Below are 16,617 nucleotides of genomic sequence, written 5' to 3'. Positions count from 1 at the left end.
AATGATGGTATTGAAGGCTGAGCTGTAGTCGATAAATAGGAGTCTGACATAGGTGTCTTTGTTATCTAGGTGTTCCAGGGTAGAGTGCAGGGCCTTGGAGATGGCGTCTGCAGTGGACCTGTTGCAGTGGTAGGCGAACTGTAGTGAATCAAGGCAATCCGGGAGGCTGGAGTTAATTTGTGCTATGGTGGAGAATTCACCACGTGATCTCACTGTGGGATTATGGAAGACTCTTGAATTTTCAAGTAAAGCAAGAAGCAGCTTACAAATGTTTGGTGATAAAGATATATTTCTAAATTTAGTTTTTTCCTTTTCACAGATGTCTCAAAGTCAGTGAGCCCTTTCCTCAAATACAGGTTTCTTCCATATGCTCCAGGGATAGCTTATATCTTAGATTTCAATAATTCTCCAATCTGATATTTACTTCTTCAGAAATGTCTGGAAAGTATTGAGTGCAATGCTGTTTTGTGCTATAATTTGGGAACCAATTGCTTGACTACGAAGTTCCCATACCACTAAATGGTATTGTTTGATGCATAAATTAAGATACTTCACTTTGTTTGCAGTGTAAAATGGATTATGCAAACTGGGTTCTATAATATGGCAGTTCAGTATGTTGGAACATTAGTATAAAGTTGCTGAGGGGGTGTTGGTACATGAACCCATAATAATGATAATAATCTTTATTGTCACAAGTAGCATACATTAACACTGCAATGAAGTTACTGTGAAAAGCCCCTATTTGCCACATTGCGGCGCCTGTTCAGGTACACAGAGGGAGAATTCAGAATGACCAATTCACCTAATAGCACGTCTTTCGGGCCTTGTGGGAGGAAACCGGAGCACTCGGAGGAAACCCACGCAGACATGGGGAGGACGTGCAGACTCCACACAGACAGTGACCCAAGCGGGAATCCAACCTGGGACCATGGAGCTGTGAAGTAACAGTGCTACCCACTTCCAATACCTGGGCTTGAAACCAGATCTAAAGAACCAAAAAGCTACATGCTCTTTGTTATTTAAGGTTTATAATCTTAGCCTACTCACACATTAAACTCTAATTAACTCCTTTGTGAGAGTTTATCCAGAAATCTAAAAGATTCAGTGCAAAGTAGCTACTAATTCAAGTTAAATAATAAAGTATAATAGTAAAGTTTAAGCTCAACACCACTGCTAGCTCAGCTGGTCTAACTCAGAAATGAATCTAACTACTTACCTTAAGTGAAACGCCAATTTCATCGTTCCTTATAACGTGCTAAGCATAAAGCAGGTTTACAAATGCATATGCAGACAGCAACAGTTACCAATGCTGTACCCTGCATCAATACAACATTAGAATTCGAACATGTTCCTTTATGAGTGCACTTGCAACGATATCAAGAAAAATGTCAATAATAATATTTATTAGTGTCACAAGTAAGCTTACAATAACACTGCAATGAAAGTACTTTGAAAATCCCCGAATTTACTGTTCTGGTACACTGAGGGAGAATTCAGAATGTCCAATTCACCTAACAAGCACGTCTTTCGGGACTTGTGGGAGGAAACCGGAGCACCCGGAGGAAACCTACGAAGACACAGAGAGAATGTGCAGACTCCGCACAGACACTGACCCAAGCCAGGAACCCTGGCACTGTGAAGCAACAGTGCTAACCACTGTGCTACTGTGCCACCTCTACAGAATTAGTCAAGAGGTCAGCTTGGTTTTTAAAAAACCTGTCAATAAAGACTACTGTTAGGCATAAATGGACAGGCACAGATCAATCATAACAGATGGCTATCGCCAATATTTGCTGTATTTCCTGCAGCCATGTATTATGGTTGCCTTCACTATTGAACCATTAAAGATGTTTTCTAATTGCTAATTTAAAAGAATTACCAACAATTTAAGTAGACACTGCCTTTGTTTGATCTATTTGAGCAAATTAGTTTAAAAATCAAGTTGCATATGAACAGATTTATCAGAAGTCACAACCAACATGGCTATACATACAGCAACATCATTCTTTTTCAGATAGCAGCGATGAGGAAAACCCATAGTATTATCAAAACCTGGTCTCACTTACTTAGAAGTTTGTTCAAGGTCCAATTCAATTTTACTGACTATAGAGTTATCATCAATTTCTTCGCCCAGGAAACTGATGTCTGGGCCACTTGGATAAGGGGTGATGATCCTTTTTTGCATGGCTGGAATCTATAATTTTAAAACTCTGAAGTTTCAGATTTCTGTTCTCTAAACTTACCAAGGAAATACATAAAATAACAAATTATCTCTTAATTTGGTACTGCTGGTTGTAATAATCAACAATATTACAACTTTCCTAATCTGCAAGAGTGAAACTAGTGAGATTAACAAAATGATTCACTAGTCCCCCCCAATGTACAAACATTAATGTCGCATTTTAAAAATATCTCAAAATAATAAATATAGCTACTCAGGAAATAATAGGCATTTGACAAATAACACAATAGATCTATTTTTATATTAAACCAAAATAAAGTTAATATATAGTAGCAGCCATATGATCAATGTATATCAAAATTAAAATGGAAAATGCTGTAAAGACTCAGCAGGTCTGGCAGCATGTGTGAAGAGAGAAACAGAGTTAATGTTTCGAGTCCGTATGACTCTCCACAGATGCTGCTAGACCTACTGATTTTCTATGTCATTTCAGATTTCCAGCATCCATAGTATCTTGCTTTTATATAAAAATAACCGGTACAGAATTCAATCAATAGTTCTCTCAAGTGTTTACAGATCATCTTAGACAACTATTTACATATTATTGCTGGATAGCATGCCAGCGGAGAAACTGATATTTCAGGACAGGACAATGTGGATGAAGACGTTATTTATTTTAAATTTCAGCTTTCGACTCATTTCATTCATGGGATGTGAACATTACTGGCAAGGCTAGTATTTATTGACAATCAATAATTGCCCTTGAGAAAGTGATGGTGAGTCGTCTTCTTGAACTGCTGCAATCCACATGACGTAGGTAGTTCCACGATACTAATTCAGCGACAGTAAAAGATTGGCAATATAATCTCAAGTCAGGATGATGTGTGGCTTGGAGGGGGTGGTATTTCCAAGTATCTGCTACCTTCTGGTTTTGCAGGTTTGGATGGTGCTGTCAAAGAACACTCGCCTTTGAGCCAGAAGATTAGGTGTTCAAGTCTCACTCCCCAGAGACTGAAGGAAATAATCTAGGTTGGTACTTCAATGCAGTATTTGGGGAGCATTGTACTGACAGAGGTTTCACCTTTTTGATGAGACATTAAACCAAATCCCCAGCTGTCCTCACAGGTGCATGTTAAAGATCTCACCACAATATTCAAAGGGAAGGATAATTGAGTGTGTCATGCTCAACCAAATGTGCTGAATCATATTATTGGTCATTTGTCTAACCGCTGTTTCTAGGACCTTACTATGTGCCTAGTTTACTAGAGTGATTGTAGGCTCGGGGGCACCTGGGTACATTTTGAAAGGCACTATATAGATGCAAGTTCTTGTTTTCTTATTCCACTATACAAATACCATTGTAGAACTGCCCTTGTATTCAGAAACTACAATTATATCAGCAGCAAACAGCTCCCATAGGGCATTACCAGAATTACCCTTTACAATAGTGTGCACATTCGCTTGCAAGTCAGTACATCTGATAATTCTAGGAGATAAGTCAATCTAACAAAGAGGTTTAGTGTAGCAAATGCTATAAATAGGTCTGAGAATTCTTACCATATTCCTATAAGCAAGTGAGAGCTCCTTCAGCACTTCATCACTAAGAATGTCCAGAGATCTGAAATTAAAAATCAGTAGCAATGTTCGATGTATATCCCTCCTTCTTAGGTATGCATGCGTCAAAATAGATACTGTGCTTACCCACCTTCACCCTGATCAAGTCCACAGTAGGAGGTCCTATGTGCAGCCTTCCCAAGCTGCCACAAATTGAGGCCCTTACTCAAGGTTGGCTCGCCATGCAGGGAGCACAAGCAAACCCTGCCATATTTGTTGTGGGTTCCTGAGTTCACTCACTCAAAAGCACTTAATTTTGGTTGAGGGATCCAGCCTCGGGAAAAGGGGTTGGGGGCAACCCCTTGGGGTTGGGTTGAAAGCCACCACCTTCTATTGCTCCACTCCCCATGACCCCATCTCGCAACACTCTTTCCACCATCACTCACCTATGCCTGGCTCCCGCCTCGATTAAAGGCCTCAAATAGATGTGGTACCCAGAACCACACAGTGCAGAAGAGGCCCTTTGGTCCATTGAATCTCCACCGACACGTGAAAAACACCTGACCGATCTACCTAATCCCATTTACCAGCACTTGGCCCATTGCTTTGAATGTTATGACCTGCCAAGTGCTCATCCAGATACTTTTTAAAAGATGTGAGGTAACCTGCCTCTACCACCCTCCCAGGCAGTGCATTCCAGACCGTCACCACCCTCTGGGTAAAAAGGATTTTCTTCACATCCCCCCAAACGTCCTGACCGTCACCTTGAACTTGTGTCCCCTCGTGACTGACCCTTCAATTCCAATTAGCTACCAGCTCTTGGCAGGTGGGATTTCACTGGCTCTCCAGCTGGTGGCCAAGACCAGAGTACGTCCAATCTGTTGCCACCTAAAATGGCCTCCCGCAAAGAACGCTGGGAAAAATGGTCAAAGTCAGGGACAGACAGGCTGCAGTTTGCAGATACACAAAAGCTGCAGCTCAGACATTTTTAAACAGCCCAGGAAAAAGACCACCTCCAGGCCATCCCAGGAACAATAGAACTATCCTGTCAATCACACTTGTTTACCCGACACACTACCTGCCCCCAACACTTCCAGGCATGGCCACTGAGTGCCCACCACAAAATCAATGTGGTAGCCCCTGATTGGACTTGATCGATCAGGGTGATCAAGCCCATATGAATTGATTGAGAATGACCTAGAGACCGCTCACCAAAGGGCACGAAAATCCAAGCAGGTTGAAAGGTGCTGCACCACCTTAGAATCTCTCTGCAGCAGCAACCAACAACGGTGACCCTTCACTGGCCAAAGAAGAAGACCATCCACGACACCAGCAGAAGGAAGAACAGAGTCAAGGATGAAGAAAACCAACAACTAACCGTCGATAACTACAAGACTGCAGGTCACAGATAAAGGTCATATCTGCCTGGTACACGCCAGTCACTTGGAAGTGAAGTTGAGGTCTTGTGCGTACTAGCTTTGTAGTTTAACTTGTGTTGTATGTGTGTGTGATTGAATAACTCTAACAATTGTGTGATGGTGAATAAATATTGAATTGTTTCAGGAAACAGACTTGTAGTCATTTGTCCACCGTATACGGGTTAAGACACACCGTGGTTTAGGAGATACAACAAATCCAATGACTTTCTATTCACGTTACATTTAGATAACACACATTTCACAATAAACATAGAAACATCACTTATTTTCCACCTCTGCAACAAGTTGAAGCACAGAAAATAATTTTGTAATTAGAAGAATAGATTGTGAACCAAAGGATCATTTAGCAGAGAATACCAAATGCTTGTTTAAGGAGGTGAGATCTAACAAAGTCTCACAAGGAGGAGACTAGTAGTAAAGACATTTCGGGAAGGAAAGCAAGAGTGCAACCATAGATGGCTGAAGAGTGGGGCTTCGAATTTAAAATTCTCATCTTTATGCTCAGATTTCTGTGGTTTCCTCCCTCCCTACCATTAGAACTCTGTGTTCCTTGTGCATCCATTTCCCATTCCAATAGGCTCCATGCGCTTGAATCTTTCTACCTCTCTACCTTTAAGACCCCCTTCAAATGCTCCCATCCCTTATACCAGATTCCGATACATCTCTTCAGACTCCACCACGGTGCCTTCAAAGGGCAGACTCCCACTTTTACCAGGCCTAGAAGCTGGCTAGGCTGCCCAATATTAGTTATGCAGAACCAGTAAGCCTATTTTTTTCTGCCCACCAGTCTTATGCTAATGAGACCCAGCCCTCAAAGATCTATGTTTTCAATCAATAACATCAGGCACTGGCATATTGCTGCAAAACCACACAAAGACATGGGGTGATATCTACCCAATGACCTCTGCTTCAACCACCAACTCCACGCCCCTCAATTCACTGTGTACAAATTTCTAAAAGCCTGCATCCATATAAATTATCAGACCTTTTATAATCTTAAACATCTTTATCAAATCGCCCACAATCACCACAATCATACTTTTTCAAATAAAAACAGGAAACTCTGGAAAACCGCAGCAGGTCTGGCAGCATCTGTGGAAAGAGAAACGGAGTTAATGTTTTGAGTCTGTCTGACTGCTTCAGAGCTGAAGAGAGGTGGAAATGTGATGGATTTTATGCTGCTGAAGAGAAGGGGTCAAAGATATGAAGCAAGGGTGGTCAGGAATAGGTTGGAGCTCAGAAGACATTAAATGCCAAAGATATCATGGACACAAGACAAAAGGAGTATTAATGTTAGTGTTAAAGTCTAAGGCAGGTGTTAATGGAGACATAAAGGTCAGATAGTACAATGTGTTAATAGCAGAACAAGGGTCAGCACTTAATTTTTCAAGTCTTTGTGCATTTGCATTTCCTCGTACTAGACAGCATCAGACTGAATCTGTGCTGAACCCTTTCTACTGCTTCAGCATCTTTCCATTAGGTAAAATGCTAAAAGTTCCCACAGTACTCCAGCCTCAGCCTTCCTAACGTTCTATAAAAGATCCACTGTTACAGTTTAAAATGTTTCTTAAGGTTTTGGGTTACACAGGCAATGCGCATTTATTGCCCATCTCTAGCTGTTGTGAGAAGGTGGTGGACCTTCTCCTAGAATCACGAGAATACTTCTGGTGATGGTGCTCTTACAATGGTATTAGATGGGGAATTCCAGGATCCTAACTCATAGAATCACTACAGTGCAGAGGGAGGCCATTCAGCCCATTGGGTCTGCATCGACCCTTCAAAAGGGCACCCTAACCAAGTGCCTGCCCTATCCCTGCAACTCCATCCAACCCACACATCTCTGGACACTAAGGGGCAATTTAATGTGACCAATCCAGCTAAACCTGCACATCTTTGGACTGTGGGAAGAAACCGGAACACCAGGAGAAAACCCACTCAGACACTTGGCGAAAGTGCAAACTCCACACAGACATTCACCCTAGGCAGGAACTGAACCCGGGTCCCTGGCGCCGGGAGGGTGCGTAGAAACATAAACATAGAAAATAGAAGCAGGAGACCATTTGGCCCTTTGAATCTGCTTCGCCATTCATTACGATCATGGCTGATCATCAAGTTCAATACCCTAATCCTGCCTTCCCCCCATATCCCTTGATCCATTTCGCCCCAAGAGCTATATCTAATTCCTTCTCGAAATTACACGATATTTTGGCCTCAACTACTTTCTGTGGTTGTGAATTCCACAGATTCACCACTCGGGTGAAGACATTTCTCCTCGCCTCAGTCCTAAAAGGTTTACCCCTTATCCTCAAACTAAGACCCCTAGTTCTGGACTCCCCCACCATCAGGAACTTCTTTCTGAATCTACCCTGTCTAATCCTGTTAGAATTTTGTAAGTTGCTATGAGATCTCCTTTCAATCTTCTAAATTCCAATGTATATAATCCTAACTGATTTAGTCTCTCCTCGTATGACAGTCCCGCCATCCAAGGAATCAGCTTGGTAAACCTTTGCTCCACTCCTTCCATAGCAAGAACATCCTTCCTCAGATAAGGACATCAAAACTACACACAATACTCCAGGTGTAGCCTCACCAATGCCCTGTACAATTGCAGTAAAACATCTCTATCCCTACTCAAATATTCTCGCTATGTGTTTCTCACAGTAACTACACCAAAATCACTTAATTGGCTGTAAAGCATTTTTGAGATGACTGATGATCATGAAAGCCCCTTTGATCCTCAGAATTATTTACTATGTCTATTTTAGTGTCATGTGCATGGCTGGATGCCTCTCCTTCTATTTCCAATCATTAATGTATACAGTGAAAAGTAATAGTCGCAGAACAGAACCCAGTGAGACACAACACTCTTCCAATCACCTTCAGAAATTTCCCTTCACTCGGTATTCTGTTTCCTTCTTTCCTATAACTTTTAAATTCAAAATGTTCGATTTGTTTCCTAGGCTTTCTGAAAGTTCATATACACCACAGTCTCACTGTCACCTCCTCAAAGAACGTATAATGCGCATAATTAGGAGTTCCTCTTAAAAATATTTAAGACAGCGAATCCTACTACAACCCCGATCTATCAGTTCCATAATTCTTCTAGCTACAAAAATAACTCAATAGAAGCACTAAACTGCATATTAATAGTGGTGATAGTAGTTAGAGAATTCTCAGAGAATCGAAATAACAAAATGTATTTACATAGAGCTTATTGTGTCGTTGATCTTGGCATCCTTTGCAAAGGGAGATGATAATAATCATACCTCAATCTGAATTTAAGAGACTTTTGAAGTGAGGTAGCAAGGCAATAGGGTTTTGGAAGATAGCTACAGGAGGATTGCCTGCAAGGTTGGGCTCTAATGGTAGAACAGAAGAGCATGAACAATATCAAAGTTGACTAATAAATCATATATTCATTTTTCTTGTCCAATCTGTAGCCTCATGAAAAGGTAAAAACAGACTAATTATAAAAGAAGTTTAAATTCGAAAAGCAGCAGCAAATCAAGGGACAATTGTTCTTACCTTGCTTCAAGCAATGCTGCCATATTTAGACCAATGAACTGTAGACAGGACAGTTTTAACTGTTCAGCATTGTACATTGCCGCAAACTCCAAAACTTCTGAAGCATTTTTCAAAGTTACTGAAAACAGATCATAATGAAGTCTGTTAATGTTCAAGCGGACATAGCAATACAGTACAAGCTATTAAAGTCCCTCAAATCTTTTCTACCATTCAAAGAGATCATGAATGATCTGCATCTTAATTCCATTTGCCTGCTTTTGCTCCACATTCCTCAATCAATCTCCCACTGTTCCTACGCATCCCCGCACTCCCCCCCCCCCCCCCCCCGCCCAAAACCAGGTCTTCCCCATTGTTCCTACTCTCCCCCGTTCCCCCACCCAGTGATGTCTGAACCATCACTCGCTATTCAAACTTATGTCTCCCTTTAAATTGTCTCTTTAAACACCTCCTTTACGGCAACTAGTGCTGTAAATAGGTGGGGGGGGGGTTCTTTCCCTTCTGTGCACCAGTCACTTTGCACCGTTGGAGACAAGGGCATGTTTTGCTGCTCCTGCCTCACCCAGCCTGAGTGAGGAAGGTTGGGTGAGACAGGGGATTTGGAATTTCAATGACAGCAGTCCCTCCAGAGTCACAATCCACAGTGGTTGCCACTCTGAGGAAGTTACAGGTCACAATTTCTACGAACTGGAGGTAAGGCTGATTATATTACTGAGCAAGTAATCCAGAGAACACGAGTTCAGAGCAGTGTGAGATTTCAATTCAAGTTTTTAAAATCTAGGAATTAAAAAGCTAGCCATCAATAAAACTAGTCATGAAGCCATCGGGTTGCCATTAAAACCAAACTAGTTTACTAATATTCTTGAGGGAAGGAAACCCGGAGCGCTTACCCAGACTGGTCTATATGCAACTCCAGCCCCACACCATAAGTGTTGGCTTTTAATTGCCCTCTGTAATGCTCCAACAAGACACACAACTCTATCAAAAATTGCGAAGAACTGCAGTGGTTCAAGAAAATGGTTCACCACAATGTTCTCAGGGCAATTAGGGATGATTGTAAATGAGAGCCTCGTCAGCTATGCACATATCCTAAGAATTAATAAAAAGTATATCTAAAAATAATCAAGTTGCAAAATTTCAGATCATACAGCAAATTCAATCTAAACAATATTGTGAGAGCTTTACTAATCAGATCTGGAAACCACTACATGGCAGCTAAGATGTGCAAGTATTTTGGTGAAGTCAAGCTGCCATGTATGTTATTTGTACTACAGCCTGTTAAGGGATCCCTTTGCAAAGTGCTCGGTCTTGATTTAGTACCTCTTAAACATGGATGCTGGAAGATTATTGCTGAAAAGAGATATGTTGCCAAAGGGTCATGTGCTGGTGATATTACTGAACGAGTAATCCAGAGAACATGAGTTCAGAGCATGAAAAGCTTTGACAATATGTCTCTCTTTTCAGCAATATTCAAGTTCTGTACTACAAAAAGTAAGTGAAGAACCTCACATTTTTCTGTAATAGCCACTTCACAAATTTCCTTGAGACGATTGATCAGAAGCTGATCGGCCACCATGAGCACATTACAAATAAACTCCACATCTGGCGATTCTATCAGAAAAAATATATAATGTGGTCATTTGTATTCTCCATCAATACTAAAAGTGTCAGCAAACTTCAGCATAATTGAGAAAATTCTTCATATTGACAATACACACAGTTGATTATTCAGAGCTTTTCATGGTGCATGAAAGACACTCCAAGCAGTTCTAAGAGCTACTGATATGAACTTTTTAAAATGTCTTTAACTTTTATGTGCATTTCACTCACACACCAGGCAACAGAAATTGAAAACGCCAATAGCTCCATCAAACATTACTGTGAGGAGGAAAAACGGTTTTGTTTTGTTTTTAAACTGGATGGTACATTCCGTTTGAAACTAGCTCAGATTGGTGCACTCTGCTAACTGCAAACACCACACATTCAATTATTTAGATTCATCTTAGCAGATTCATCTTAGCCCAGTTTGATTTGTCTATGAACCTACAATAGAAAAACAGGTAACCAAGCAGCAAAACTGATAATCTTACTCAGAACTGGCAGGGCTGACTACAGTGGAAAAGAAGGATGTTGCAGTGAAGTGTTTTTCAAGTTGGTACAAAAATGGTTTGTGCTTGTCGGCAAGGCAGGGAACCCAAAATACCAAATTTTAATTTAAAAAATCTATCATGCCATGAAAGATTACAATTTCATAGAAAGCAAAGATGTTAAGAGCCCAAATGAGATGCTTCAAGAACCATCCAAAGAACAATTCAAAGGGGACTGTCCCAATAGGCAGCATGAATTTCACCCAGAAAAATTGCTTCATTTTAGGTGCCAGTGTGTGCTGAAGTATTACGAGTACAAGGTCAACTTTAGATTGCAAACTCAGCACATTTCTTCAACAAAAAATTCATAGCTTAAACAGTGACTAAGGTTAGTATGTTTAAACCAAAACTTTCAATGATGTTGACTCATTATATTGGCCACCGGCCAAGTTGCCATCCAACTACCTGAATTAACTGGCCATTTTTTAAGAATGAGCCCAGTGAGTGCTGGTCGGCTGTGTTTCCTCAGAAGACATTCTAGCATAACAAGATCCTGCCTTCACCAAATAGTTATGCCTACATAGTGGGACCCTTTTCCTGTATGGCGTAGAACAATTCACTGAAGCAGTAACAGAGTGGGTATATAAAGGTACTTCAGCAAGTGTAATATAATTTCATTTCAAAAAAGCCTTTGATAAAATCGCAACAAGTGGAGTTAGGGGACAAGTTTGGACAGCAAACTGGCTCCAAAACAGAAACCAGAGTAGAGATTAAAGGCAATTAGTTAGATTAATTTGCTTTTCAATCCTAGGCCTGTGGGAATGGCAGTTCCTTGCTGGAAGCACAGTTGTTCACTATTTACAAAACAGTTTGCACTTGGGAATTGACAATACAATATTTCAAATTTGCAGATGACATCCAAATTGAGGGTGTAGTTAATGCAGAGGAAAACAAAATAGAATATAGGCAGATGTTAATAAACTTGCAGAACGGGCATGCAATTGATAACAATAAATGCAAGGTAAAACATTTTGGTAGGAAGAATAAGGAGGTCACATACTTGGAAGTATCCAAATAGGGGAGAGGAACAAAGGATCTTGGGATAGCATTGCAGGCCAATAAGCCCATTAAAAAGCAGACAAAGCACAGTGATTCATTTTACAGGGCTAGGACTGAAAAGCAAAGAACTTATGTTAAACCATGCAATGAACCTTGATTGGACCACACAGTATTTATTGTGAACAGTTCTGATGATCTTGTTATAAAACAGGCAGAGGCATTGAACATAAGAACAGAAACCAAGAACAGGAGTAGAGCTCGAATCTGCTCTTTCATTCACACAATCGTGATCATTCACCTCAATTCCATTTTTCTACCCACTCCCCATTTCTCTTTATTTCTTGAGAGGTTAATATTCTATTGAGTATATTCAATCGTGATACATCCAAAACTCTCTGGAATAGAGAATTCAAAAGACTTACAAACTCTGAATGAAGGAATTTCTCATCTCAGTCCACCCTTATCCTGAGCCCCCATTTTCTAGATTCCCCAGCCAGAGGAAATAATCTTTCGTGCCTACCCTGTTAAGCCCCATCAGAATATTGTATGTTGTAATGAGTTCACCTCTATCCTTCCAAACTGGAGAAGGTGCAAAAGGCATTTACTTAAATGATACCAGAACTGAGCGGTTATACTGGTCAGGAAAGAGTATACAGGCTGAGGTTCTTTTTTCTGCGAGGGAAGACCGAGGGATAACCTAATGGAGGGCTTGCAAGATTAAGGAAGGGTTTGATAAGGTAGATGTTATGAAGATATTTCCCACTTACAAGCGAGTCCAGAATTAGGGTTCATAACAATAAGATACCGACTAATAAATCCAATAAGAAGTTCCACAGAATCTGCTTTACACCGCCACATTTGTGCCTTTGTTATTTAGTGGCTAGACCAACATTTACTGCCCATCCCAAATTGCCCGAGTTGGAGGTGGTGAGTCGCCTTCTTGAACTGCTGCAGTCATCTGGTTTAGTTAAACCCACAGTGCTGGTAGGGACGAGGGATTCCAGGATTTTGACCCAGCAACTGTGAAGGAATGGCGATGTAGATCCAAGTCAGGATAGTGTGTGGCTTGGAAATGAACTTGCAGGTGGTGGCATTCTCAGGCATCTGCAGCCCTTGGCCTTTTAGTTCGTGGAGGACACAGGTTTGGATGGTGCTGTCAAAAAAAGCCTCAGTGAGTTGTTGCAGTGCACGTTGTAGATGGTATACACATTGCCGCTACTTCGGTAGGAAGTGAATGTTAAAGGTGCTGGATGGAGGCCAATCACGCAGGCTACTTTGTCCTGGATGGTTTCAAGCATTTTGAGTGTTGGAGCTGCAATCATCCAGGAAAGTGGAGCACATGGCATCACACTCCTGACCTGCGTCTTGTCGATGGTGGAAAGGCTTTGGAGAGTCAGGTGGCCAGTTATTCTCGGCAGAATTCCCAGTCTCTGACCAGCTCTTGTAGCCACAGTATTTATATGGGTGGCCCAGTTCAGTTTCTGCTCAATGGTAAACCCCAGGATGTTGTTAGTGGGAGATTCAGTGGTGGTAATGCCATTGAATGTCATGGGGAGGTGGTTACATTCTCTCGTTAGAAATGGTCTTGTCTGACTTCCGGTTGCGGCAAGGATGAGCTAGCCGCACGTTTCGGCGGCTCCAGCTCCGACGGACCTTCGGGCTCTTTTAAGAGCCCCAACGGGGACTTTGCCGGCCGAAAAACCCGGTGGGAGGTGCGTGGGAAGGGAGGAAATGGCTAAAGAGTGGGTGGGCGGGGGCGGAGTGCGACGCTGGGGGAGCGAGCGGGAGCGCGGAGGCGGGATATGGGACTGGCCTAGAGAAGGTAATGGCTAGTCGACACGGGAGGGGGGCAGGTAGCCCCCCAGTGAGGCTGATCACGTGGAACGTGAGAGGCCTGAATGGACCGATAAAAAGGGCCCGAGCGCTCGCGCATTTGAAAGGACTAAGGGCAGACGTGGCTATGCTCCAAGAGACGCACCTAAAGGTGGCGGACCAAGTTAGGCTAAGGAAAGGATGGGTGGGACAGGTGTTCCACTTAGGACTGGACGCAAAGAACAGAGGGGTGGCCATTTTGGTGGGGAAACGGGTAGCATTTGAAGCAAAGAACATCGTAGCAGACAGTGGAGGTAGATATGTAATGGTGAGTGGTAGGCTGGAGGGAATGGAGGTCGTGTTGGTTAATGTGTATGCCCCAAATTGGGACGATGCGGGGTTCATGAGACGGATGCTGGGGCGTATTCCGGACCTGGAGGCAGGAAATTTGATTTTAGGAGGGGACTTCAACACGGTGCTGGACCCGGGGCTAGATAGATCCAGCTCAAGGACTGGAAGAAGGCCGGCAGCGGCCAAGGTACTTAAGGGGTTTATGGACCAAATGGGGGGAGTGGATCCATGGCGATTTCTTAGACCCAGGGCTAGGGAGTATTCCTTCTTCTCCCATGTCCATAAAGTGTACTCTCGGATAGATTTTTTTGTTTTAGGAAGGTCGTTGATCTCTAGGGTGGAAGAAGCTGAATACTCAGCCATAACAGTTTCGGACCATGCCCCACATTGGGTGGACCTGGAAGTAGGAGAGGACAGGGAGCAGAGAACACTCTGGCGATTAGATGTGGGACTGATGGCGGATGAGGGAGTGTGCGCAAGAGTGAGGGGGTGTATTGAGAGATACCTGGAGGTCAATGACGACGGCGAGGTCCCTGTGGGAGTGGTATGGGAAGCACTAAAAGCGGTGGTCAGAGGAGAGCTGATTTCTATTGGGGCCTACAAAAGGAAAACAGAGGCCAAGGAAAGGGATAGACTACTGGGGGAGATTTTAAGGGTGGACAGGGAATTTGCAGAGACCCCGGAGGAGGAGCTGTACAGGGAGAGGAGACGACTCCAGACCGAGTTTGACCTTCTGACCACCAGAAAGGCGGAGGTATTGTGGAGGAAGGCACAGGGGAGGAGGTATGAATATGGGGAAAAGGCTAGTCGCCTGTTGGCGCACCAACTGCGAAAGAGGGCAGCAGCGAGGGAGATAGGAGGAATTAGGGATGAAAGGGGAGACACTGAGCGAAGGGCAGGAAAGATAAGACCTTTTATGAGGAACTGTATAGGTCTCAGCCCCCAGAGGGAGAGGAGGGGATGCGGCAGTTCCTGGACCAATTGAGGTTCCCGAAAGTGGAGGAGCAGGAGGTGGAAGGCCTGGGGGCACCGATTGAGGTGGATGAGGTTATTAAGGGACTGGGAAGCATGCAAGCAGGGAAGGCCCCGGGGCCGGACGGGTTCCCGGTGGAATACTACAGAAAATATGTGGACTTGTTGGCCCCGTTGTTGGCGAGGACGTTCAATGAGGCCAGGGAAGGGGGGACTCTACCCCCGACGATGTCGGAGGCGACGATATCGCTAATTTTGAAGAGGGACAAAGATCCGTTGCAGTGCGGGTCCTATAGACCTATTTCACTATTGAACGTGGACGCCAAATTGCTGGCAAAGGTGCTGGCATCGAGGATAGAGGACTGTGTCCCGGGGGTGGTGCACGAAGACCAGACTGGGTTCGTAAAAGGGAGACAACTGAATGTTAACGTGCGACGACTATTAGGGGTGATAATGATGCCCTCAGTGGAGGGGGAGGCAGAGATAGTGGCGGCAATGGACGCAGAGAAGGCATTTGATAGGGTGGAGTGGGAGTATTTATGGGAAGTGTTAAGGAGGTTTGGGAACGGGTTTATTCGCTGGGTTAGGCTACTTTATGGGGCACCAACGGCAAGCGTAGTTACAGGTCGACATAGATCGGAGTATTTCCGATTATATAGGGGAACAAGACAGGGATGCCCGCTGTCTCCATTGTTGTTTGCATTGGCAATCGAACCTCTGGCCATGGCGTTGAGAGACTCCAGGAAATGGAGAGGGGTCATTAGAGGGGGAGAAGAACACCGAGTCTCGTTATACGCGGATGACCTATTGTTATACGTGTCGGAGCCAGCGGGGGGGGATGATAGAGGTTATGCGAATTCTGAGGTGGTTCGGGGAATTTTCGGGGTATAGGTTAAACATGGGGAAGAGTGAATTATTTGTGATACATCCAGGGGACCAGAGTAGAGAGATAGAAGGCTTACCGCTGAGGAAAGTGGAAAGAAACTTCCGATACCTGGGGATTCAGATCGCTAGGAGCTGGGGAACCTTGCACAGACTTAATCTGACACGGTTGGTAGAACAAATGGAGGAGGACTTCAAGAGGTGGGACATGCAGCCTCTATCGCTGGCGGGCAGGGTACAAGCAATTAAGATGATGGTCCTGTCGAGGTTCTTATTTGTATTCCAATGTCTCCCTATTTTAATCACCAGGACCTTTTTTAATAAAATAGACAGGAGCATTACGAGCTTTGTGTGGGCAGGGAAAGTTCCGAGAGTAAGGAGAGGGTTCCTTCAGCGCAGTAGGGACAGAGGAGGACTGGCACTACCGAACTTGGGAGATTATTATTGGGCCGCCAATGTGGTAATGATACGTAGATGGATGATGGAGGGTGAGGGAGCGGCGTGGAAAAGGCTGGAGAGAAGGTCCTGTAAAGGGACGAGTCTAGAGGCGCTGGTGACGGCACCGCTACCGCTCTCACCTAAAAAGTACACCACGAACCCGGTGGTGGCGGCAACACTGAACATATGGGGACAGTGGAGGCGACAGAGAGGGGTGTGGGGTGCCCTGGTGGGATCCCCTATCAGGAACAACCATAGGTTCGCCCCAGGAAGAATGGATGGAGGATTTCAGAGTTGGTACCAGTTGGGAATTAGGAAG

General features: G+C 43.6%; 1 protein-coding gene across 2 annotated transcripts in view; it reads right to left on the bottom strand.

Moving 5' to 3' along the window:
* Positions 1 to 16,617, bottom strand: part of ibtk (inhibitor of Bruton agammaglobulinemia tyrosine kinase) — a 139,995-nt gene that overhangs the window by 36,762 nt on the left and 86,616 nt on the right. For both annotated transcript variants that reach the window (XM_072499802.1, XM_072499803.1), the window contains exons 17-20: positions 10,207 to 10,308; positions 8,701 to 8,818; positions 3,740 to 3,800; positions 2,067 to 2,194 (exon numbers count right to left, since the gene is read on the bottom strand). In XM_072499802.1, the coding sequence (XP_072355903.1) occupies positions 2,067 to 2,194; positions 3,740 to 3,800; positions 8,701 to 8,818; positions 10,207 to 10,308 (409 nt within the window). The remainder of the gene's footprint in view (positions 1 to 2,066; positions 2,195 to 3,739; positions 3,801 to 8,700; positions 8,819 to 10,206; positions 10,309 to 16,617) is intronic.

Source organism: Scyliorhinus torazame, chromosome 4, assembly GCF_047496885.1.
Source record: "Scyliorhinus torazame isolate Kashiwa2021f chromosome 4, sScyTor2.1, whole genome shotgun sequence".
NCBI lineage: Eukaryota > Metazoa > Chordata > Chondrichthyes > Carcharhiniformes > Scyliorhinidae > Scyliorhinus > Scyliorhinus torazame.
This window is presented reverse-complemented; position numbering and strand designations above follow the sequence as displayed.